The sequence below is a fragment of the Lathyrus oleraceus genome, chromosome 2, assembly GCF_024323335.1.
Source record: "Lathyrus oleraceus cultivar Zhongwan6 chromosome 2, CAAS_Psat_ZW6_1.0, whole genome shotgun sequence".
Classification (NCBI taxonomy): domain Eukaryota; kingdom Viridiplantae; phylum Streptophyta; class Magnoliopsida; order Fabales; family Fabaceae; genus Lathyrus; species Lathyrus oleraceus.
Genome location: NC_066580.1, coordinates 489,823,787 through 489,850,541, shown reverse-complemented (window position 1 = coordinate 489,850,541; position 26,755 = coordinate 489,823,787). Strand labels below are relative to the sequence as shown.

At 35.0% G+C, this 26,755-nt stretch overlaps 1 protein-coding gene across 1 annotated transcript; it reads left to right on the top strand.

Annotated features, from left to right (window-relative positions):
- The first annotated feature begins 23,467 nt into the window (after positions 1–23,467).
- LOC127120875 (cell division cycle 20.2, cofactor of APC complex) lies at positions 23,468–26,259 on the top strand. Its single transcript, XM_051051457.1, has 4 exons — positions 23,468–23,852; positions 24,348–24,623; positions 24,905–25,174; positions 25,275–26,259. Exons 1-4 carry the CDS (start codon positions 23,757–23,759, stop codon positions 25,995–25,997), a joined length of 1,365 nt encoding a protein of 454 aa, XP_050907414.1. The 5' UTR covers positions 23,468–23,756; the 3' UTR covers positions 25,998–26,259.
- Positions 26,260–26,755: the final 496 nt, after the last annotated feature.

The following is a 26,755-nucleotide window of genomic DNA, read 5'->3' as shown; positions in this document are numbered from 1 at the left end:
GGGTGTAGGATCTTTCACTCAAAAATACCCAAGCAATCCCTTAAAAGTAAATCAGACAATTTGGAATAAGTGATCTTGTTTTTAAGGTAACCTCTCTTTTTAAAGTGTCCCCAGCAGAGTCGCCAGTTCTGTCATACGGTGAACTGACTTGGGGTATTTTGCTTTTTATCGCAATGTCGCGGATAGCAAGAGTCGCCACCGACTTTTCTTTTATCCAATAAGGAAAGGTGGAAAAGAACAGGAAAGACCTCAATAGATTTTGGGTTCGGGAGGTACATTATACAAAGGGAAGGTGTTAGCACCCTTTGTATCCATGGTTATCCATGGGCTCTTAATTGCTGGATCACTTATATTTTTGTCTGAAAAGTGTTGGTGAATTGTTTAAAAATGTTTCGAAAAGAGAGTTTAACTTTGTAATGATTCTCGTATGAATGTATACAAAGTATTTATCTCGTTTGATTTTGAAAAACAATTTAGAAAAATATAACTTGGTAATGATTCTAGTATGAATGTATACCAAGTGGTGATTTTCTAGGACTTGCAAAGTGTGTGGGGTGAAAAATGTTTTAGGTTATGATCCAGCAATTGAGAGTTATACCTTCCTAAGGTCGTTATGAACGTTTCCTATCCTTATGAGGGTAAAACTGCCCTTACTATTGAGAAGTAAGTAATTTTATCCTTTGGATGTTTAAGGGTCATCGTAGGGTCATCGATAGGTCATTGAAGGCAACAGTTGTAAGGATACCTTAGCATTCGAAGGGACGATCATCATTTAACCGTAGGCTACACCGAAGGGTCATCGAGGGACAAAATCGTGTTTTCGAAGGCAACATCCGAGGGACTATGATTTATTTTATGATGATTTAACCGAAGGACCGTTGCTAAGTGTATCCCTACATTCGCGGGACATGATCGTTATACCGTAATACCGTAGGGCAAAAGAGAGGTCCAAGATCACATATTTAGAGGCCATGTTTTAAAGTTAGTTAGGTAATTAGGGTGAATTTCCACATTAAAATCAATACATTAAAAATAATACATTAAAATTAATACATTAAAATTAATTAAGCAATTTAGGGCAGCTCTTCACAAGGGTATCCCACAAATAAAGTGGAAGACCTAAACAACAATCTTTTCCTGGGGTGTGTGAACCTTTGCAGCATTCAGCAAACGGGTTAGAATACCAAATCAGGGTGCAATCGAGGATTACACCGCAAAAGAAATCACAACAGTAATATGATCAGATAAACAATGCCTGGCTATGATAAAACATGAGTGAAAAATTAGAATAGAAAAGTCGGCTACTGTCAGGTTCGCGCCTGCCTCGCCTAGCGAAGGCTTAGCGAATACTCGCTTCATGCTCGCTTAGCGACGTGCTAGCGAGCGACTGCGGATTCTGGTTTTGATATCAATACAATTTCAACCAATTTTATGCCTTATGGCTTTCATTACAGCAATTATATGGTTAATCATTTAAGGTATTCAAGTGCACACTACAATTCACATGACAAACTTAAGATATTTTCATAAATTTAATCATAATGCCATATGCAAATTAAGAACATAAGGTAGTAATAGCAATTATAACCTTGAATTGGCCGACCGGATCGAATTGAGCGGAAGTGACCTTGCTGCCGCCGGCTTTTCCTTCAGGGTTTCTCGGAATTCTCAGGGTTAGCCTCCAGGGTTTTCCGTCTGTGAGCGCGAGGGTTTGCTTGCTAGGGTTCTCCTTTCGTCCTTTTTCGTTCTCCTTTTCATTACTGAAGTGCTGGTATTTATAATGCTCTTTTTGTGACCTAATGGGCTCAGAATGAAGCCCGAAATTTTCTGTTGTCTGTCAGCTTCGCTAGGCGAGCGTGTAGCGAACGCGTAGCGAACGTTCGCTAGGCGAGCGTGTAGCGAACGTTCGCTAGGCGAGCGTGTAGCGAACGTGTAGCGAACAGGCCAGTTTGGGCCATTTTCTGGATTGGGCCATTCGTGAGCTGGGCCTTTGTTCCTTTAAGATCAGTGTCATAAAAATGAGTCGGAATGCCCTGAAAAATGTCTTAAAATATTAATGGGCAAATTTTGGGGTATGACACTGTGTTACCATTTATTTTGGTATCCCGGTCGACAGTCTGTTTCGGTGGTCAGGCCAACTTTCTCCGTACCAGACGGATTTTTGTTTCAAGATTTTTTTTTCTTCGCCGATTCTGACAGGCGTTGTTAATTATTTTCCCATCAGAGTGCAAATTGTTCGTCTGTTCTTGGTATTCAATCACTCTTCATCCTGATCATCTGAAAGCCGGGGCTATTCGTATCGACAGGTTCACAGTGGATTGAATAGGGGCAGCTGTAACACCTCAAAATTTGCCCTCCTCTTTTGGGACTAGCATAACATATTTGCATATCATTTTTAGGTCATTAGGCATTGCATATTGCATACCATGTGGTTACATTGTGCAAGTCATCCTCCTAAGTCTTGATCAGAAGATGAAGAGGTCATGGTGCAAGCTAGGGTTTCATTGGACTGGATCATTAACTGTCTGAGGGTTGTGGTCCAAATTAGGGTTTCTCAAGGAGATTGGTCTTGATCTTGGTTGAAATGATACATCATCATCATCATGGTTTTGTTATCATCCAGGAGATTCAGAAGATTGATCATATACCTTGAGATTAGGGTTTTGACCAATGGTCAACCCTAATCAGTTGCATTGGGCCAATCAGGGCATGGCAAGGAGATGGGGTCTACAATGGATATGGGGATCATTTCATGATTGTATTGAGCTTATGGAGGCTAGGGTTTCACCATTGAGCCATTTCATCAGAGGATTGGGGCTCAGCTTGATCAGTGCATTGCCAAATTCATCTATCAGTTGAAAAAGTCTATTGTGGTCAACTGTGCTTGATTTTATGGATTTGGAGGTGGGAGAGAGTTGGATACACTTCATTCATGTTGAAGCAAGTTTCATTTGACATGTCAAAGCTCAAGAATGAAGAAAATAAAGTCAGACAAAAAATTTCCAAAAAATAGAAAGTGACTTGTAATGGAAGTTTCCAAAAATGGAAAGTTTTTCACCACAAAATTACATGTCCAAAAAAGCTTCAAATGAAAATCTGTCCAACATGAAAGTTGTAGATCTTGATCTTACCTTTCCAAAAAGTCCAAGAACTCGAAATTCCCATGTATGGTTGGCAAGTTATGGTCCATTCATTTTCCAAAAATGCCTATAATCAAAGTGGCATAACTTTCACATGGAATGTCCAAATTGAGTGATCTTTTTATGAGCAAACCCCATTTCACATGTACTTTCATGGTGTATGGTCCAAATTCATCAAAAATGGTCAATGCAAAAAGTCAAATTTCAAGTGGACTTAAGTGCATTTTTGGTGTGAATATGTGATTTTGAGCAATACTTGGAATTTGAACATGAGAACCATTCCAACACACTCCAAATACCATTTAGAAGTTGTGTGAACTGTCATGAGCTGTCACATTGCAATATTTGGCAAGGTCATTTTTGACATAGCACCTAAAAATGCAATTACACTAATCTTCCAAATTTTGGATAATTGAGATTAAGAGATGGATTAGTGTGAGGTATAAATGGTTAACTGTAACAGAAAATGCTAATTACATCACACTTCTCAAGAATTGTAACAAACTTTCCCTCCATTTTCTCAAAATTCTCTCAAAAGCTTCATCACTTTTTTTCAAGATTTCTTCACCAATTCTCAATCAAATTGCACGATTCTTCTTGATTCATCTTCCACAAGCCAAGATCCACAACTGTTTTGATGAATCATTGCAAAAAACCTCAAGATCGTGGACTGTTATGCATAGGCTCAACAATGGCATTTGGCTAATTCTCACAGTTGAAGCGACCTCGAGCTAGGATAGCTTTTCCATTCAACTTCCTGTACCTCAAACTACATCTGTTTTTGGCTTTGGCATCGTGAATCATCAAGATCAACAGCTGTCATCAACACAAGGTACTTTTTCGAATTTCACCATTGCTCGAACTATGCTAGGGTTTAGAAAGGTCTTTGGATGTAGATGAACATGATATGCATAGTTTTTGATTTGGTTGAGTGAGGTGAGAGTAATCACGTTTGGAAGTTTGATGTTCATAACTTGTTTCGTTCGATCCGTGCCATATGCTTAGAGTTAGGTTAAATCGTTTACATATTCATGATCCTTGTTGGAAAACGGTTCTTTTGACTATAAGTTTGTTGATTTTGGTTACGATTTGATGTTCTTCAATTTTCTGGAATTTCTGGAATTGTTTTGTTGGAGAAGAAGCTGATGCACGTGTTTGATCCATATTTGCCATTGCCTTGTTTGAAATTGTGTTTGCCGCCAGTATGAGCCATTCATAGCGCGCCATGTAATCTAACTGGAACGGCGTCGTTTTGGCCGATTTCATTAGTATTACCAAATTGCCATTATCTGAATTTATTTATATTATTTCTATTTCTTTTTCATTTTGTTATTTCATTTCGATGCCATAACTTGTAAAATTCATAACTCACTCATTTCTTGTCCAATTTTGGTGAGATTTTTTTCATAATACTCCTGATGATGTGTAGAATTTAATCATGATTTTTGTAAATTTTTTGCATGTGTAGAAAATTAATTGGCCTAGGGTTTGCTTGATGTTGTCACATTTGCACATACCATGCCATATCTATCATGAAATGATGATGCTTCCAAATAAATGAATGAAATTTTTTGTGCTTGTTCTGGACATTTTGATGGTGATTTTCATGTATAGTTTGTGATTTTTGGATACTTGGTTGTTAAGATATGATTTTTTAATTAGACGTGTGACAATTTGTGTCACACCAAGCTAGGTCAACTTCATGATTTTATTTAAAATGCTTAGGGATGTTGATTTGAGCTGAAATTTTGTGTGGATGATCATTGATATGTCAAGATTACATGTGAATTTTGCTGGATTTATTGGTTGCAGTTTCTAATTGATTGAATATTTTCTTCCCAATGTGCTCATTTGGTAACATTGTGTGACACATGTTGGTAATTCATTTGTGAAATTCTCATGGTGTATTGGATGAAGATGAAATTTGACATGGGGATTGTAGACAGATTATAGGACATTGTGGTTTTGATCCCATTCATTTCTTAATTGTTGTCACTGTTTTATGATTTATGGAAGTTAATGCTTGTTTGGATGCCTTGTTTTGGCTTGTATAAATGTGTCTGGACTTCTTGATTTTCATTGACCTACTTCCTTTTGTCCAATTGAGCTGAAAATTGACATGCTATGCCTTGAATGTGTCCTGTTTAGGTGTGAATTTTTGTGGAATTAATTGAATTGTTTTAGTATGCTTTTTATTGAGATAGTTCTGTTTAGTCATTTGGAGTTGCAAATTGCATGTTTGGTGCTATTTTGTGCATAAAATGATAATGGTGAATGGTATGAGCATGGGACCAATTGCATTTGTTTCTAAATCGGTTGAATGTGATTTTGGATAAATTTCACTTGCTGTTTTGTTTTTTTATCTCCTTTGGACCCTAGGCTAGGCCTAGTGGTCTAGTTTCTCACATTTGGTTTGGATTTTCAGGTTGAAATGCAAAAGGCATAAGGAGAACAATGCAAGTTATAAATTGAGTTTGTTTGATGTTGTCAACTGACATTGATTTTGTGTTGTAGGATTGGATGCTTGAGCTTGGGCTCATGGCTTGCACTTATGTGCATTAACTTGTGTTGACTGTACAAATTGACTGTTTGACTTTTGCTGTTTACTGTTGGTTTGTCTGAGTACTGATGATACTTGATTGATTTCAGGTACATTTAGTTGCTTACAGTTCTTTAAGAACTTGCTGTGCTGCTGCTTGGTTTTATAAACCAGTTGAGGTAGACTCTCTTGTCTCCATGTAGTCTGGAAGACCTGGCCTGTTACTTGGCCAGGCAACTGTCTGAAGTCCTCCTTAAGAGGCGATGTTTGTGATTGTTTACTTTTGTGCCAAGCAGGTAAAGACCTCTATGAGGCAATTGGCGGAACCCAAGGGATATGCAATCTATCCCCCGCTATTCTGTTGAGTCGTCCCTCTGCTCACACCACTGTGTTGATGCATTGGGACACAAACCCAAGATCTTGTACTTTGTACAGTTGTGTCAGAGTCCTTGAGCGTAGAAGGGTCCCTCCATTCTGGACCCACGCTCCTTTGTCTGAAGCTCTCCCTGGCCAGGGATAAGAGCTGTGAAGTCTAATCTTCACTCACCTCTCATCAACTTCACCTTAGCCTCTCAATGGCAAGGTTAAGAGCTAACTCTACCTTGTACAGATGACTTGCCTCGGCAGTCCACCCTTGTTTGAGCCTCACTTGACTGGATATAGTGTGTGCTATGTGAAATGTTTGTTTTGTTTGTTGATGCTTGCATGCTTGCTTTCTTCCTGGATAGGATTAGCTTGCTGTTGTGCAAGTATGTAGAAACCATGACATAGGGCAATGATGCATGATAACACTAGGCTCGAGTACAGCTCCCTGGTAGTGTGTCTCCCCTTGGTTTCTGGCTAGAATTTCTTTCCCTTTCAGGGGAACTACATCGCCCTGATCCTCGTTCCAGACGAGGTATGTAGGCAGGAGACCGTGCGAGGTCTCTCCGGGCATTTTTTCTTTTTTTTCTTTGTGTGTGCTTGACAGTTATAGGCTCGAGTTCCCGACTCCCTATTAACTTGTTGGTTGTTGTGTGCTTGGAAGCTGATGTAAGTCCATCGAGTGGCATTCGGGTTCCAGTGTGCGTGTGTTTGGTTCGGATGCTGATGTAAGTCCAGTGATTGGCATTCAGGCTCCCAGTTTGCCTGTGTTTGTGTTTGCTTGTTTGGCGTGCGTGAGCCGAACTACGGCAGCTCTGATTCTCGTTCCAGACGAGATACGTAGGCATAGGATGCGATGTCCTAGCGAGCCCCCTCCCTCTTAACCCCACCTGTGTTGTTTTTGGTGCGTGTGTGTGTGATGTCTGTTTGTTTAGCAACCTTTTCTTTCTTTAGAGCGTGGATCCCGTCGAGTACGACGGACGTGAGGGGTGCTAATACCTTCCCCTTGCGTAACCGACTCCCTTACCCTTTCTCTTTGGTCGCGAGACCATGCTTTTCCTAGGTTTACTCTGAGCGTTTCCTTTCCCTCTTTTGGGATAAATAACGCACGGTGGCGGCTCTGTGTGTTTTTTTGTTTTAGCCCGCCGGTTGTTTTTCGCGGATGCGACAGCATGCAGCAACAAATTCCATAACCTCTGACGTGTTGGGGATATTGGCATCAACAGAGAGTCGATGCCCGATGGGATAACCTGACTAGAGGGACTTCGCAAAAGAGATGTGTCTTTATTGGAGGAGTCGACGATAACACATCTTAAATGAACTAGTCATACAGGGTGCTAGACCAACTTAACAATATATGGCATGGTTTAGGTCGGTTACAACGCCACAATTTGTGTCTGAGCCAAGGTATTTGACTGATCAACACCAACTAGCTTCGTCATCATACGCCGAACAACAAGTCCCCGTCTAAGAACAATGTCAACCCACCCAAACCCAACGACCAACCTCACACCATCACCATACCATATACACCCAACAACCAAACACCCAACCTCGCAACCCATTCATGCCACACACACAACCTCAAAACCAAGAATTAAACCCTACCCACCAACAACCATACATAGCTAACACAATAATCTATAGCCCAGATGATTCATACAATTCATGTCATTGTAGCCCCCCACCAATGACCACCCAAACATCCAAGTGCCACAAAATGCAACCATTGTTTGACTATAGTACACTCCAGGAACCATTGATTCGTTTTCAAATCGATTCAATGTTCCAATTCGGGCAACCATACCGTCAATAATTCACCCAACCACATCGACCCAACTACGACAACATGAGCACCGAACTCAATTATGGAAGCGGCGTTGGCGAGACCCCCTCAACTATTGGGAACAAATTTTGACACATCTATCAAATACCGTTGAACCTTCCACCGGACCTTCACACCAGCCACCATTGGATAATGTCAGCACTCAGAAACCCCAAACACCTCAAGAAAATCGTGGGAGACCTCAAAGACAGACTAACGCACATGGATGTGGAACAAAGGGACGTTTCAATCGAACATGTCATTGAGTTTCTTGTCAATTCCACAGAATTTTTATTATAACATAAATATAATTTTTATTTTCAGTATTTAGTTAATTTAATTCTAAAATTAACATTTAAAATTAAATAAAAAATAAAAAATAAAGGTGCATGCGCCACATGCATTGGCGCATACACTATGTAGTGTATGTATGCGCCAAGAGGCCTGGCGCCTATATGCATAGCCATTGGGAGCATGCGCCAGCTCCAATGGCGCATCAGTTAAGAAATATGGTTATTTTATTTGTTTTTAATAGTTATTTAGAGATTTAATTTGAAAATATTTGTTATTTTGAAAAAAAAAACGAAAAAATGGATTGGTTTGTTTGAAAAAAATAAATGGTTTGATTATTTTTAATATCATAAAATGATAGTATGATTTTAGATTTTTTTTTACTTTGTTATATATATATATATATATATATATATATATATATATATATATATATATATATATATATATATATATATATATATATATATATATATATATATATATATATATATATATATATATATATATATATATATATATATATATATATGTGTGTGTGTGTGTGTGTGTGTGTGTGTGTGTGTGTGTGTGTGTGTGTGTGTGTGTGTGTGTGTGTGTGTGTGTGTGTGTTTATTTCGAATTGTTGGACTCATGCTTATTTTATAATGTAAGAACGTATTGTGTTATTTTAAAGAGTGCACTCTCTCACTTGTGATAAATAATATCTATCTTTTTCTATGGGTCTTATCTGATTTTGAATGATGTTAGGTGTAGGGGCTAGGATAAAATTTTACATTCATTATGTTATTTTTAAACCTTTTTTTGTGGTGGGTTAGTGAATTAATTCACCAGTGAAGGATTTAGTGATGTCATTGTGAATGATATCACGTTCGGTCCTTATTTTTAATGTTTGATGGTGTGCGCCTATCTTTATTTAATTCAAATTTTACAATTCCAACTACTCCTCAGACCTCTGAGGATGTCTTTTCCTTGGATTTTTCTTTGATATTTCTCGATAGCTTTGCTCCTCCAGATTTTCCTTCACAAATGTTAGTTGAAATGGTTTTATGTTGAAACAAGTAATAATGGTTTCATATATTTATAACATTAAAATGTGTTATTCTAGAAATGGAATACAAAATTTATAATATTAATGATATATATGAAAATAATGAAGATAATATAGAGGTGGACACATTTTGAATAGTGGAGTGAGGTTGCTGTTAAGAAAAAGTCTGTACAATAAAAGAGATATTAAACAAAATATTTGACACAAGTAAAAGGAAAATGGTTTTTGTGCGCACTTTTAATCCAATCCATTATATTAGTTTATATCATAGGACTATGTTTTGATTAATTTTAATGTATAACATTCAATAAAAATCTAAGAGTCACAGTAAAAATAGTGCATAACTGTGTTATTTATTTATAACAATAAAAATCAAAGGCTAGTATAAGACATGCATCATCAAAAGCCAACCATGAATAATCTTTTAAGGAAATAAAATAGTCAACTAATGAAAATGTGTTTTAAAGCAAATCTCACACAAATACGGAAACATATTTTCCATTAACATGAATGCAATATAAACTATTAACTATGAAGTATGTTAGTTCAATTCTAATCAAATTTGGGATCAACTTTTGGATTGGATTTTGTATTCTTAACAACTTTTTATGAAAAATGTTGTTGAAATAGTTGAACTTGTTTTGATTTTTAATACTCGCGTGCTTGTATTTCAAGTAATCATATATCATCTTCACAATCTCATATACTATCAACCCATTATAATTCAATTTCACGCACTTTCTAATTTACCCTTTATGTTCTCACAATTTACATTACTAAAAGGGCTTATATGTAATCAACAAATGTACCAATTAAACATCCTCCCCATATCTCATTACATTACATATGACATTGTTTTAACTATCCAATTCCCCCCTCTTTTCAATTTCAAATTTCAAATCAAAGTTCATAAAAAGAGAAATTATTTCTGCTATGAATCCATTTCCCCCTTTTTCTCTTTATCTCTCTACCACATTCTCCTTCTATTTTCTTTTCTCTCTCCTCCTTTTTCCGATTTTTTTTCTTCAACACTAGAGATATGCGTATCTCATAGAAGAAGAAAGCATAGTCGTGTGAGATTTTGAAGTTGCAACAATAACATATCGTTTCTTTCATCTCATAGTGGTGGAAATTGTAAAGGTTTAGGATTTGATTATGTATCATTACATGTTTTTCTTTCTTTTTTAATCTCTTTTTTTCTCCTCCTTCATATTCTTAGTTTTTACTGGATTTTGATGGATCTTTTGTGTAAATTTTTCTTTATCACTATTTGGTGTATTGGGTTATGTACCACATGTTCACAGAATGTTGGTCAAGCACTACATGAACACTATGTAGCACATTAATTTTTTTTAAGGTATCTGTGTGTTTGTTTTTTGTCTTTATTTATGCTACCTCGCCTTCTTCATCCCTAGGTTGGTAATCTTTCTGCTAAATCAATAATTTATCATTCTAGGGTTCAGATTTTTATTTGAAATCAATCGATGAAGTTTGGTAACTAACTTTTTTTTGTAGCCATAGTTGAAGTTTGTTCATTACTTTGTTGCAAAATACGTGTTAAATGAGTTTGTTCACAGGTTGATACTATGTCAGTGTTTCATCTTCCTGAGTTTAAAGCTTTGTTAAAATCATGTTGCACCTTTAAAAACTCTTACAATGTCATTTATGTTATTATTTTGTTAACATTTCATCTATCTATATATGTAACTGTTACATCCCATTACTTTTGATAATGATGCAATTGTTGTATGTATAATTGTTAGGTCTTTGAAAGATGTATGATGAATATCTATTTTGAAATTTATGAATATCTATTTTGTTTATATTGTGTCACTACAAAGTTGTTGTCATCTATTTTTTATGTTTCACATTCATGAAATTGGGTTCTTTGTCTCAACTAATTTCAATGATTGCATACCACTAAATTATAGCTTTTATGAATAGCTATCACATTTTATCATTATACTTTTACTTTGAAACATGGAAATGCTTAATAGTTTTTAAAAATACAGTCACATAATCAATCAATGCAACAATCATACCAATTAAAAGTGAACCATGAAACTATATTTCACACTACATGCTTAGTGAATCATAAAATGCATTATGGTTTTATAAAATGCATTAACATAATATTTCCAATGATACTGTCATACCAGTCCAAAATAAGAATGAACCTGTTATCCACGCACTACTTGCTTCAAAGTGATTCATGAAATTCATATTGGTTTTCTATATTGCATTCACATATTTTTCCAATGAAACTTTCATATCAATTGCAAGTGAACCATGAAGTTATTTTCCACATTACATGCTTGTCCATACTACATGCTTCAAAATGGATCATGCATATGCGTTGTAGTTTTCTAAAATGCATTCACATCTTCTTACAATGGAATTGTCATACAATGTTAGGGAGATACTCATAGGTAACGCTAACATGCACAATATATCAAGCTAGGTTCATTTGCACGCTAATGAGATTTGCCTAACCAAAACTACCTATTTTTATGTTTAGACAAATGTCCTATTATGAAAGGTTTTCGATCACACGGGGGCGAGAAAATAAGTTAAAGTTGATGTGTTGTATGATTTTTAGGTGAATGACGAATATTCAATAAGAACAAGAGGTGAGTCTTGGAACCAATGAATCGGGGTATTGTCGGAATGCTAGACTCTAACAATATCTTTTTCATTCAATATATTCATAAAATTGTTTGATGGAAAATAAACATTCAAAAGATTATTCAAAGGTTCCACCGGAATGCTAGACTCCAATGACCCCTCTTTTCATCCAAGTAATTAGGTATTTTAGAAACGAAAAGAGTGAATAAAAAGCTAACCCAAGACGTGTGTCTCGATAGCAATCATCAAGGATTTAAAGAATGTGAGATTCCAAAGACCTATTTATTTTGTATTTGTTTAGGAAAAAATTTTAACTAGTTGAGAAAACGGAAGAGAAATTTGATGTTGATCGAGTGTTTTATCGCATTAGTGAAAATGGTTTGTGAAATGGCTTAAAATGATATAAGGTGCTTAAAAGCTTTGTGAGATTTTGAAAAATGTATTTGATGTTGATCAAATACCTTTTATCTTAGTATTTTTGAAAGGTTAATTTTAATGGTTATTTTATCTTTTTGGTTTAACAATTATGCATCAACTAAAAATACAATATAATAAACTAAAAAAATAAAGCAATAAAAAAGGTAAAAGAAATAATAAAAGGGATGAGGAACACTATCAATGCAAGATGTCAAAAAATTAAAAAAAATAAAAGGAAATAAAATAAAGGACAAAAATAAATAAATAAATAAATAAAGCAATAATAATAAAATAAAAAATAAAAAATATATACAAAAGACAAAAAATAGGCCAAAAATTGGGGGTGTGGCTAGGAAAATGTTCTAGGCCCAAAGAAGGGAGCCTTACAAGGATGTACTGAGCAATGAGGAGGTGTGAGGGAGATTTCATCTTCTCCAACCTCGTATTTGATTACTATTCTCGTAGCAACAAAAATGAAAGAAAATGAATTCCAACGAAAACGTAAAAACACCATACTTTCTCAATTTTTCACAGAATTAAGCAAATACATAATGAAAATTTATCTACTCGATCTCATAAACATAATGGTATATTCAAAATCAGAAAATAAACAACAACAAAAATTCATAAATCAACAAAAATGCAACAACATATATTTGCTTGATTTGACAATTTTATCCATCCTCATGACAAATGAACTATGGATTCATGCTTGTGGTGATGTTGGGAAATAATTTATGTAAAACAAATATCAATTTTTATTTGACCATTTTTGTTCATGGAGGTTCAAGAACATTTTAAACTCTTGATTTTGAAATCAATTGAGTTTCCATACAAAATGGTGATTATTAAGGTACTAAATAAATAAAGTAGGAGTAAAAATGCAATAAAATTAAATAAATGACAAACATAAGAGTTATTTAAACAATAACAAATTACTTTTGCTTATGGAGGTTCAGGAACACTTTTCAACTCTTGATTTAAAATCAATTGAGTTTCCATGCAAAATGGTGATGATTAAGGTACTAAATAAATAAAGCAAGAGTAAAAATGTAATAGAATTAAATAAAGAACAGACGTAAGAGTCTACCTATTCAATAAAAAGAAAGAAATGCCTTGAAAGAAAATGAAGAAAGTTTTGACTTAGTGTTTATGAATGATTGGTGGTGAGATTTGTGAATGAGAATGATTTTATTTATAGGCTCTAAAAAGGGTAGTTTATGAATTATGTAAAGAGTGTGAGTGCCTTATAGAAACTTATTTAATTAAATAGTGAATAGCGATGTAATATATGTATGGAATAATAATGTAATAAATGAAAGGTATTTTGGATTTTTTAGAAACATTGATTTTATTATGATGCATGAAAATAAATAATAAAATTCAAATGAATATTTTGATGATAAATCAAATAATCATGAGTTTATTTTTTAAAATGCATAATGAAAAAAAATGTAATTTTAGTCAATTTCTTCAACATGTAAAATATTGACTTTATGTTGATTTTTTTTACTATATATGCATATATGAATAATTATTGTGACTTTATTTGATGATAAAAATGCATATGGCTAAAAATACAAAACTGGACAAATGGACTTGTATCAGATAAATTTAAAATGCCCTGACGAAATTGGGGTATGATAGATGCCCCCATTTAATTACCTTGAACCGGAAGGTATGAATGACAACGGTTTTCGTACATTCTTGGTGGAAGATAATTAAATACGAAAGGACCCAAATTTTGTCCTTCGAGATGCAAGGAAGAAATACATAAAGAAAATGCAGTGAGAAATATGGTGAGATAGGTTATCATGAGTAAAATGAAACAATCAAGACTTTTTGAGAATCGTTAGAACAATATCTTGGATGACATAGTCGAGATATTCCAACAATGGAACGATACCTCAATTGTATCTAAGATTTTATGAACATTAGCAGAGCAATGTCTTGAACTGAACACACGAGATTCTCTAAGGATCAACGAAGTAGTATCTTACATGATATAATCGGGATATTCCAACAGGGGAATGATACCTCAATCGTATTTAAGATTCTCTAAGGATACTAGAGTAGTTAAATAAGAGCTTATGGGATTCTTCGAATCAACAAAGCAATATCTCAGGCAACAAATGAGATTCTTCAGATTAATGAAGCAGTATCTCAAACAGGTAAATGAGATTCTCTGAATACACGAAGCAACATCTTATATGATCTAATCGAGATATTCCAAACAAGGGGAAATAATACCTCAATCATATCTAAGACTCTTAGAGAATAGTAGAGCAGTATCTCTAAAATAAATTTGTTTCTTTAGATAAAAAACAGTATCTCAAATAGATAAATGAGATTCTCTGAATCGACAAAGTAATATCTTATATGATATAATTGAGATATTCCTACAAGAGAATTATACCTCAATCACATTTAAGACTCTCTGGGAATACTAGAACAATGTCTTTAAATCAAATGAGATTCTTCAGATAAATGAAGTAGTATCTCAAATAGATAAATGAGATTCTCCGGATCGATGAAGCAACATCTTATATGATATAATTGAAATATTCTTGCAAGGGAATGATACCTCAATCGCATCTAAGACTATTCGGGAATACTAGAGCAGAATCTATAAAACAAATGAGATTCTTCAGATTAATAAAGCAGTATCTCAAACAGATAAATGAGATTCTCTGAATCGACGAAACAACATCTTATATGATATAATCGAGATATTCCTGCAAGGGAATGGTATCTCAATCACATGTAAGACTCTTCGGGAATACCAGAGTAATATCTCTAAAACAAATGAGATTCTTCAGATTAATGAAGCAGTATCTCAAACAGATAAATGAGATTCTATGAATACAACGAAGCAACATTTTACATGATGTAATCAAGATATTACAACAAGGGGAATGCTACCTTAATTGTTACTAAGACTCTTCGAGGATAATATAGGAGTATCTCTAAAACAAATGAGATTCTTCAGATAAATGAAGCAGTATCTCAAACGTTGACCTGTTGGGGGGAAATATTTAAGAAAAGACTTCATTTTAGAGGAGATTTACTGGCAAAGCTCTGCAAGGGAAAAACTCATAAGAGACTTTTTAGGATATCCTCTGCTTGGGGAGTAATGATAGCAAAGATGTTGGGGAATATCATTATCAATTATAAAGTTGAAGAAAGACTTGATGGGAAATAATTCCACGAGCATATGTAGGGTAATAACACTGCTGCTTTGAATGAGGATTGTCTTGGATACTTGTGATTGACCCTAGATCCAGAATTATGTTATGTTTGATGTTTTGTATGACATTCCGTTTTGGATGGAAGTACTTATGCATGTAATGACATATGAGATGCATGTAGTATGCAGTTGCTGGGATATTTAGGATGTGCATGCAGGAATTTGAATGATTTTTTGTATAAGGCTATGCATAGGTATGCTGATGATTGATATGTTTGTGTTTTTTAATCTTCCTATTTGGCAGGAAAAACATTTATGAATGATGCATGCGATACATGTAACAACCCAATTTTAGTAATTAGTTCTTATATTATTATTATTATTATATTATATTTAATTATTTGGAGTGTTAAGTAATTAAGTGGTTGTGAGGTAGTATAATATAATTGATTATATTAATTGAATTAGTATGTTAATTAATTAATTAGTTGATATGAGATATAGTTAAATAATTTAATTAATTAACTTGGTATGACTAGTGAGTGATTAATTATTTGAATTTAAATAAAGGTATTTAAATATTAGGTATTATTGGGCCTAGTGATTAAATTAGATGATTTAAGCCCAACTAGAATACTATTATAAATAGTAAGAGTGGAGGAAGTGAGAATTAGAATTCACTTGAGCACTGAAGGCAATAGAGAAAGAGGAGAGGAAAAGCGAGAGGAGTCAAGGTTTCCATCAAATTGACAAGGTAAGGGGGGAAATCCTTATTATTATGGGTTAGTATGATTGGATCAATGGGTAGGAACATGTTTTAGGTTGAAATCATTAATTGACATGGTTTTGGAATTATTAGGCCTTGATAAATACTCTGGATTGTGATGATTAAATGATGTTAAAACTGTGAATGAATATATATTTGGATGAGTCATAATTTTCTGAACGTGTAGCTTTTTACGGAATCGAAATCGGAGGTCCGGAAGTCCTCCAACGATGAAAAATGCGGGGAAATCTGCATTCTGTTTCGTGTTAGCGCAGGAATAACATTCTGTTTTGCGTTAACCGGTTAACCCAGGGCGTTAACCGGTTAACACTGTTATAATAGTGAGAAAATTGAATTTTGTCTTGCGTTAACCGGTTAACCCAGGGCGTTAACCGGTTAACACTGTTATAAATTGCCAAGAAGCGCATTCTATTTTGCATTAACCGATTAACCCAGGGCGTTAACCGGTTAACACTGTTTGAAAAGTGAAAAATTGATATTTAAATGTTGTGTGCATTTTGGAATGGAATCTATGTGTACATATTTGATGATTGGCCTATATTGGTGAATAATATATTGTATGAATGTGTATGTATACCATTATTGAATTGTGAATGATTTATGGTTATGGATGTGTATATGTAATCGTAATTGATGTGTTGTGATGAATGTGTATATGTACCAATTGTGAGTCATGGTGATATGTGGGATGTTAAGACGGTATATAGATGGTCTTAATTGCATATGTGTTGGTATGTGTGCATTCATTCATAGCATGGTTGACTTCATTGTGGAAGTGGTTAAGCGGTGATCCTTCATTGGAAACAGACGTAGCAGACGTTAATCCTTAATTGGGATTAGGCGTAGTATTAAGCGGTGATCCTTCATTAGAAACAGACGTAGCAGGTGTTAATCCTAATTGGGATTAGGCGTAGTATTAAGCGGTGATCCTTCATTGGAAACAGACGTAGGGCTTTGGTCTTGTCCGGATCGGAAGCGTGGCTTGGATTCTAGATATTGAATCAGAAAGCGGTGAAACTTTGAGTTCACATTGAGGTACCACATGCATAGAGTCACATTGTCTTGCATTGAGTCGTCTATAGTTATGTGATCATTGAATGCATGTATTGATGTGGATGCGATGTGCGTTTGAAATATGTGAGATGATTGTTGGTTAATATTATTGACGTGATTATACCAAGTGTGATGAATTCTTAAATTGTGTTTTAATTCATTGTGCCTTGTTATGCTATTTCATAATGATTTGAATTCTCACCCTTTCTGTTTGAATGTTACCTTTACATGGGTATCGTGCAGATACTACAGAGTAGTATTGCTGGAGTAGGTGGACGGTAGCTCGCTCAAGAATAGCTGGAGAGTTTCCGTATTTAGTTTGAAATTAGGTGACGAGTCAATGCTCTGGTCATGTAACACTGGGTAGATTAGTGGTATTGAACTCGTGTCTTATTTAGATATGTTTTATGTTATTACTTGTTTATTTTAATTGGAAGTGATTACTAAGGGATGATCATGGTATGGGACATGAATCATTTTATGAAATACATGAGTATTCTTTATTTTCCGCTGCGAACGCATATTGCTTGAATATTCATGATGAGTAGAATGTGTTACTTCAAATGGCCAGGTGTATTGTTGGTTTTTGAAAGTTTTAAGTTTCGAAAACGTCGATGTGACGCCCTTTTCTTTATATGCGTGCTTATTTACTCTGATTATATGCTAAATAATTTGGGGTAGAAAAAGGGGTGTTACAATACATGTTGGAATGCAAATGGGTAATTGGACTTTTGTAAGGTTTTATTCTTGATTGCCAATGATCTTGGACTTTGAAGGTGAACTTCCAGATGAGAATTGGTGAAAAGATTAAACTGCCAGACGAGAATTGGACTTAAAGGATAAGTTACCATACGTGAACTGGTGAAAAGGATTAAAATGCCAAACGGGAACTGACTTTGTTTTTGTTTGTCAGACGGGAACTAACTTTGTTTTTTTATTTGTCACACGGGAAATGACTTTTAAAGTAAGCTACCAGACGAGAACTGGTTACGAAAGATAAAATACCAGACGGGAACTGGTATCAAAATAGGTGACTAGACAAGAATTGGTTTAAGAGATAATCTACTAGACGGGAACTTGTATTTGGTAAATGATTTTCCATACGTGAATTGGGCTTTGAAATGAATTGCCATACGAGAACTGGCCTTTGGAAATGGTGTGGCAGACGGGAACTAGGCTTTGAGAATGATTTTCCAGATGGGAAATGGACTTTTATTGAACTTCCAGACAAGAACTAGACATTGGAAATGGTTTGTCAATGAATTTGGACTTTGAAATGGTTTTCCAGATGGGAGTCGAACTTGAAATGATTCGCTAATGAATTGGACTTTAAAATGATTTTCCAGATGGGAACTGGACTTTGAATTGCCAAGAGATGTTGGGATTTAATGTCAGATCTTGTTTTATAAGGTTTTTTGATGTCAGATTCATGTTCTGGGGTTATGCCCGATGAATGATATGATACGCATGGCTTTATGCTTGAGCGAAGCGACATGAATAATGAATGAGGATGATTTATGAAATGATTGTAAGGTATCCAAAAATGCCCATGTGCGGGTAATGGAAGAGAAGGTTCTTTGCAGCAAGGCTTTTATTGGAAGGCAAAGGTTATTGGATGGGTTGATAGCTTGATTCCCTGACACTTGTTTCGAAATTGGCGGTTGAGACACGATAGAAATTACTTGAGCAACTTGAAGATATGGAGAGGACTTGCTCCTATCTAGCTCATCTTTCCCCAATTGGTTGGGTTTTGCAGAAGTTTTCCTTGAAATGATGCTTTGGGAAGTAATCATACCAGGATGATGGTTTGAGATGGCCTGCCCTAGAATGAATGGATTTGTCCCTAATTAGCCGACTCTTGGAGTGGTTGGATTTAACGCGCTTTTGAGGTAGATTGAACCGACATGAGCGTTGAAGCAACTTAACTCACACTGATTGAATATTTAAGGGATTTGCCCTAGGTCAACATAACCTCTAGGTGATCTGCCTTTGTTTGGTAAAGTCTTGAGTTGGTCTGCTCTAGATCAACTGATCCTTTAAATGATTTTCCCCCTGATCAACAGATGTTTGGAGACTTGCTTTAGACTGATTAATTCTTGGAATAACCTTCATATGATCAACTTGATTTTTTGGGTGATATGTCCCTGATTCATGGGTTATGAAGTAGTCTTAATTCTGGTAAATGATCAAGTTTCTCTGATTGCTCATTGTTGAAATTTCCCTGATGTCAAATGCTGAATTGCAATTAAAATTGTTCATTCATAATTGATAATTTTAATGCGATGCTCATGCAAGTTTTAAAAAGAATCATCTATTGGAATGATGTGATATTGTGTGACGAGTGGACCATGAGTCCAAACACAATGTTGTTTTAACAATTTAAAGTGTGAAAGATACAACGAGAATAATAACATCGATGTAGAAGATTAGAAAATCTTTTGGAGTCAGTTTACGCAACCTCGCTATAGAATGCTTTCAGAATAAACCCTGCTTCAATTAGGTCTTTTAAGGGTTGTAACATGGTCTGGTTCATGGTTGTCGAAATAAAGGACATGAGGCTTAAAATTATTTTTGTACCCACCCTTGTTCTTGATAAACTCCAATCCTATGCTCAGTTAATTAAACATACACATTCTTCTTTTAAGAGAGTTTTGAAGGTGTAAGGCTAAAGATGATGATTCAAGGTCTCTTGAAATGGAAGTCATCTTATTTCGTTTTATGGATGTCGATGACCCATTGATTTTGGTATAGTGATCACTAAATCTTGTTTTGTTTTTGCTGAGGATTTTCATGACCTCTTTTGATTTTTTTAATCCCTAACTTTTGCCTGGACCGCTCTTTGAAGCTTTGAGTCCACCGGGATTGCCCTAATTTTTGCCTAAGTCGCCTCTTGTGTGTTCTACTTAGAGAGCCTTTTTCTTAATTTTTTTGTTGAAGGGTCGTGGTTGCCAAGTCATTGGTCATTGAAGAACAACCGACATAACCTTTGGATTTTTCCATGGTGCTTTTGACACTTCAGATGTGTTCGAAGAATATCATGCGGTTGATCCTTATATGGGATGTATTCTCTTGTAATTAGATCGTGTAGTCAAATTATTTGAACACTACCCTGCCACGGGTTAAGCATAAAGGTTTGTAGATCCGAAAGAAACACCTACTTCTATGCTCAAAGTGGTTAACTAGGGATTAACTCCTTATCTCTCTAGTGCTTTGAGATTTGAAACAATGCATGTACATCATCAGCAAGATTTTATCCGAAAGCACACAGTCAACAATTATGGGTATTTTGTTATCGTCATCCTCCCTCGAATATTTTCTAAAACAACAGTTATGATAAAGAGAGGTGAATGGGAGAAGCACAACTGTATTTTTTGTTTTTGATATAAGAGAAGAAAAATGAGTGAATATGACATAATTAATTCAAAACACGCATCATTACTTCATTAATATTACCATTAAAAACAACAATATTTAAACACAAGTAGCTTTTAACAACAAAGAAATTACAAATGCAAATGAAAACAAATCAGTCAAATGATCGCCAATGTTAAGGATATCTTCATGTTTAGACCATCGATTTTTAGGAGATGCCCCTTAAAGTCTTTGAACTCATTCATACGAGAGGTTGACGTGCAACAATAGGTTTCCTTCCGGAAAGGATATGTACTTTTTGTCGATCAACTATTTTACTTTGGCCTTGAAAGCATTGCAATCGTTAATTGAGTGTCCTATTGATCCAGCATGATATCCATATTGCACCTCGGGATCATATCCAGGTGCGTATGGTTCTGGCAACGACCTGAGAGACTTGGGCTCCACCAGTGAGTTTTGAATCAGATATGGCAGAAGTTGACTGTATGACATAGGGATTGGATCAAGAGAAGCATTCCTTCTTTCCAAATTGTTTCTAGGCATGAATTGGTTTTGATGTTGTTTCTGATATCCTCGACCACAAGATCTTTGATTTGCATGAGGAGCAGTCCATGATTGCCGGTATGCCGCTCTAGACGTTGGTGATTGTCCATAAGGATAGTGTGGTGCTGGAAATGGTCAATGTTGAAAAGATGAGGCACTTTTGTGAAGCAATCAATGTACTCATGCAGGGGTTCCTTCTTTCACTGAGTGACCCTGCTGAGCATGGGAATGGTTGTGGATTGTCGCTTTTGGCACTAAATTGGTAGGTGAAGGCATCACATAGGTCTTTCCACGAATTTATGCTCTCATCCAGTAGGGATTTGAACCACGTCATCGTGACTCCAATCATGGTTATTGCGAAGAGCTTTTACTTCATTACCTTTCGGTGTGATAGTAATCTAGCCCATTATTTACATGCTCAACATGCTCATCAAGATCTCTGGTCATGTCATATATCTACAACATCAGAGGCTTCTCCAAAGACCTAAGGATCCCACTATCGAGGACGCAGACAAACATCAAGTTCTTTTTTCACTATAGAGCTAAAGTGTATGTGTCATATCTTTCCCTTCTTCTGGGATGATGTACCAGTGAATGATAAGGATGAAGGACCTCATGAGGAGTATGCATGTTGCTTCGTCCTTGGTACCAATTGTGAATTGGTGACTTTAGGACTCCTCTCCATGGTGTACTTGTGCGAGCTAGAACCGATTCTAGCATATCTCTCATACAATACTGTCTCTTGGTGAAGCGTATTGAAGATTCTCTTTAATCTTGAGAATCCTCTCAACTAGAAATTGTGAATTTTTTTGGTGCACAAGATTATTAACAACATTTCTTTGCCAAGTATAATAGATAGATGAGGATTTCAGTGCGATGTTTTGCCTCTGTGAGATTGTTGTGTGGATCTTAAGGACAAAAGAGCCTAAAATATTCCTTGTTCGAGTCTTGGAGGAGCGAAATCTTGTTGTGTAGGTTTACAAGGAGATATCATAAAAATTGAATTGTCTTCTACAAGAGGAGAATGAGGAAGAGGCAAAACTCTAGCAACTTCATCGACTGTAGTAACAACCTATCATGGAACAACATATCCAATGACTTTGGATGTCACCATACTTGATGAACCTGATGATAAATATGTTGGAGGAGGAGGCTGAAACTTCAAGAAAAATAGATATGGATCTTTGATTATGAATGATGGTTTTTTTATGAAATTAGCGAGAATCGGGAGTCGATTCCCACAAATGATGCCCTGTTCACTTAGGTACTATAAATGAAAGTGAAGTAACAAAATTGTGTCTTTTTGATTTGTACTTCTGATATGGTGAACGATCTTAGATCTTTCTCTATAGACCTTGCAATCAACTTAGCACAAAATAATTATCATGTTTTATAAGTATTTTTATTTTAATATTAAATTATTTATTATTTTTTTATATTTGATTTTTCTTCTAAATAATAATATCACAAATATACTAGTTTTAATATATTATATTTTATTTTGCATTTGTAATGGTGAAGAAATACAATTATAATTTTAGAATTTTTTGAAATATATTTTTTTGACAGTTATATTAAATTTTTTAATGTCTTTTTAGAAATGAGTTTAATGAAAATAAATTAACCGTGTAAAATATATTTACACAATCATCTAATAAACTATCAATTCTCCATGTCATATTAATATTTTAAAAATATATTTATGATTTGGCGCTCATTGATCAACATCAAAAATTATTTTACATTGTTAATGTATTAGTAGATTTTATTTTCTCTTTAAAAATATTAAATTATACTTATTTAAAAAGATTAATTAGAAATGAAAAGTATCTTTACACTATCATCAAATTAAAATTAATTATTTTAGCATATAAGAATAAAAAATAGAAAAGAGAAACGGAGAAGCAGCTATTAAAATAATTTAATTATAATATATTAATTTCCAATTAATCTCTTTAAAAGTTATATGCCCTTACAAATAAAATCAATAAATTTTATGAATTTTATATATTTTTTTATAAAGTTCTTAACTATTTATTAATTCATATATACCTATTTATATATTTTTCAACAAATATTAAAAAATGACAAATAAGCATAAAAATCTATAAAAAAAAAGAAAGTAAAAACTACTAATTAAATAGTTTAATTTGGATCCAAAAAAATAATAATTATGATTTCCCTAATTAAGAGAAAAAGGACATTACGGTCAGACAATTATAACGGCTATATCGATAATATCAAAGGAAAATAGCCGTTGCCGCATCTCGAATAAACTTTGCCCAAAACCCTAATTCCCATTTCCTCTCTCACACTCTCTGCTATATATAATCTCTCACTCTTCTCTCTCATCAATCAAATCTCTCTCTCTATCTCTCTCTCTAATCACCGCTACCCAATCGCTATCATAATCGTTTCAATTTGATTTTCAATTTGTCTAATTTTTTTTGTTTTGCAGGGTTTCATTTTCGATTCCTAATATCATTTCACGGATTGAATTTCATTTCCATTTCATTTTCTTGTGTTTGTTGAATTTTGTGCATTTTTTCTTTTTCCTCTAACCATGGATGCAGGATCTTTGAGTTCTCCAGCAATCAAGTCCCGATCACGCTGTCCTCTTCAAGAACAATTTCTTCAGAGAAAAAGTTCTCGAGAGAATGTAAGAACATTTTTCTATTCTGCAAATCTTTAATTATTTAGGGTTTCAGTGTATAATAATATTTAAATTTGTTTTGCCACTAATTGGATTAGTAGTATCTGGGAATATTTGAAATATTGAATGGGTTTTGAAACTATACTATGTACCAAAACTTTATTTTTTTAATCTGTCTGTAAAATAGTATCACTCTAATCTTTAATTATTTGAATTGTGAATAGATTTTGAAATTATACTCTGTATCAATATATATATATTTTTTAATTTGTTTATACAACCAAGTAGTAACACTCTAATCTTTGATTTGTTTATACTATGTACCAATACTTTATTTTTTTAATCTGTTTGTAAAATAGTATCACTCTAATCTTTAATTATCAATTGGGGGTTTTGAATTGTGAATAGATTTTGAAATTATACTTTGTATCAATATTTTTTTAAAAATTTGTTTATACAACCAAGTAGTAACACTCTAATCTTTGATTTGTTTGTCACCAGTTGGACAGATTCATACCGAATAGATCAGCGATGGATTTCGATTATGCTCATTACATGTTGACAGAAGGGGCTAAAGGTAAGGAAAATCCAGTCGCGTGCTCCCCTTCTAGAGAGGCTTACAGGAAGCAACTTGCAGAATCCTTAAACATGAACAGAACCAGAATACTAGCTTTCAAGAACAAGCCACCTACGCCAGTTGATTTGATCCCTCATGAGATTTCTTCATCAAATCATCAACAAGATAAATCCGCCAAGCCTAAGCGAATTATTCCTCAGGTGCATTACTGAAATCTGATTGGTATTTCATATATTTGTCTTTATCAATTTGGTTGATTGAATAACAGAAACAGCGAAAGTCAGACTTGAAACTTCTTTGAAGTTGGGTGTTTGAAATTCTGTGAATTAGAGTTGTTTTCTTAATTCCTTGTTGAATGGGTTTCTTAAATTCTGTGAATCTGAGTTGTTTTCTGTGAATCTGAGTTGTTTTCTGAATGGGTATTTTCTAGTTTGTATAGTGTGAATCACAATTTGTGCTGATTGATTTGTTGATTTTTCAGACTTCTGAGAGGACATTAGATGCACCAGACCTTGTGGATGACTATTACCTCAATTTATTGGATTGGGGAAGTGCCAATGTTCTTGCAATAGCACTTGGAAACACGGTGTATTTGTGGGATGCATCAAACGGTTCCACTTCAGAACTCATGACTGTGGATGATGAAGATGGCCCTGTCACATCTGTAAGTTGGGCTCCTGATGGGCGTCACATTGCTGTTGGTTTGAACAACTCCGAAGTGCAGCTATGGGATACAGCTTCAGATAAGCAGGTATGGTATCCTTCAAAATACACACCATTATGAACTATTCATTATCCAATTCCTATTAGTTAATTCATAGTACCAACTTTGTTGTTGTATGTTTGTGCAGTTGAGAACATTGAGAGGTGGACATAGGCAGAGAGTTGGGTCATTGGCATGGAACAATCACATACTCACAACTGGAGGAATGGATGGTAGAATTCTAAACAATGATGTAAGGATACGATCACCCATTGTTGAAACATACAGAGGGCATGAACAAGAAGTTTGTGGGTTGAAATGGTCGGCTTCTGGTCAACAATTAGCCAGTGGAGGGAATGATAATCTACTTTATATATGGGACAGAGGCACAGCATCTTCTAGCTCACCAACACAGTGGCTTCACAGGCTTGAAGATCATACATCTGCAGTCAAGGCACTTGCTTGGTGTCCTTTCCAAGGGAATTTGCTAGCTACTGGTGGAGGCAGTGGCGACAGAAGCATCAAGTTTTGGAATACACATACAGGTGCATGCTTGAATTCAGTTGACACTGGGTCTCAGGTGTGTTCCCTGTTGTGGAACAAGAATGAAAGGGAGTTACTCAGCTCCCATGGTTTTACACAGAATCAGCTGACACTTTGGAAATATCCTTCCATGGTGAAGATGGCAGAGCTGAATGGTCACACTTCAAGAGTTCTTTATATGGCACAGAGCCCAGATGGTTGCACAGTGGCAACAGCTGCTGCGGATGAAACATTGAGGTTTTGGAATGCTTTTGGCACTCCAGAAGTAGTTGCCAAAGCTGCACCAAAAGCTAGAGAGCCATTTTCACATCTGAGCCGTATTCGATAAGCAGCGACATTACTATTTGAAAAATGCCAATTAATTTTTCTGATTGAATACATATACTCCACTGTATGTAGATATGTAAAAGCCACGTGTATATCAAAACAATACTGGAATATGTACATTGAGGCAATGTGTAGATAGAGCAAGGGGGATGTATTTCATTTTAGGAGATCTCTTTCTATTGTAACATCATGATATTATAGTGGAAAACATCACTTCATTTTCCCGTGGACGTAGTCACACACCACTCGTGACGAACCACGTATATCTCGGTCTTCTTGCTTTGTTATTCTTTTATATTTCTTTTTGCAGTATCTCATATTTCTTTGTTACACTTGAGGAGGATTAAAACAGTGTTTGTGCATATACTGTCTTCAATGCCTCACTCTGTTTGAAAAAGAATCAGATGTTGATGTGTGTATAAATTGAGAGTGAGAATTTGTAACAGACTTCCAATCCAACAAGTAGATCTCAGCGGTCAATACACAATGAGCAACCTCGTTAAACGTAGCAATTTATAACATGTGAGTTATATAAAATTAACAATGTCTGGGTCACTCGTGCCAATACACTATGAGCCATTAAACCTCCTAGTGAACTTAATATGATCACATTTTAAGGTTTCGTCCAAGCACGTGTGTGAGGTGGTCTTGAACTTCAGTTGTGTGCCCACAAGATCACATTGTTGAATTCTCTATGATTCTAAATGTAGTTGTATACTTCCAAATGCTCTAGGTATCAAGACTTGGTGGTTTTGATTG

Bases quoted from the DNA above. Each gene is read 5' to 3' on its own strand.
- LOC127120875 (XM_051051457.1), top strand. From the start codon at position 23,757: ATGGATGCAGGATCTTTGAGTTCTCCAGCAATCAAGTCCCGATCACGC. The intron at 23,853-24,347 runs GTAAGAACATTT...GTTTGTCACCAG, and splicing joins GAAAAAGTTCTCGAGAGAAT to TTGGACAGATTCATACCGAA. The intron at 24,624-24,904 runs GTGCATTACTGA...TTGATTTTTCAG, and splicing joins CTAAGCGAATTATTCCTCAG to ACTTCTGAGAGGACATTAGA.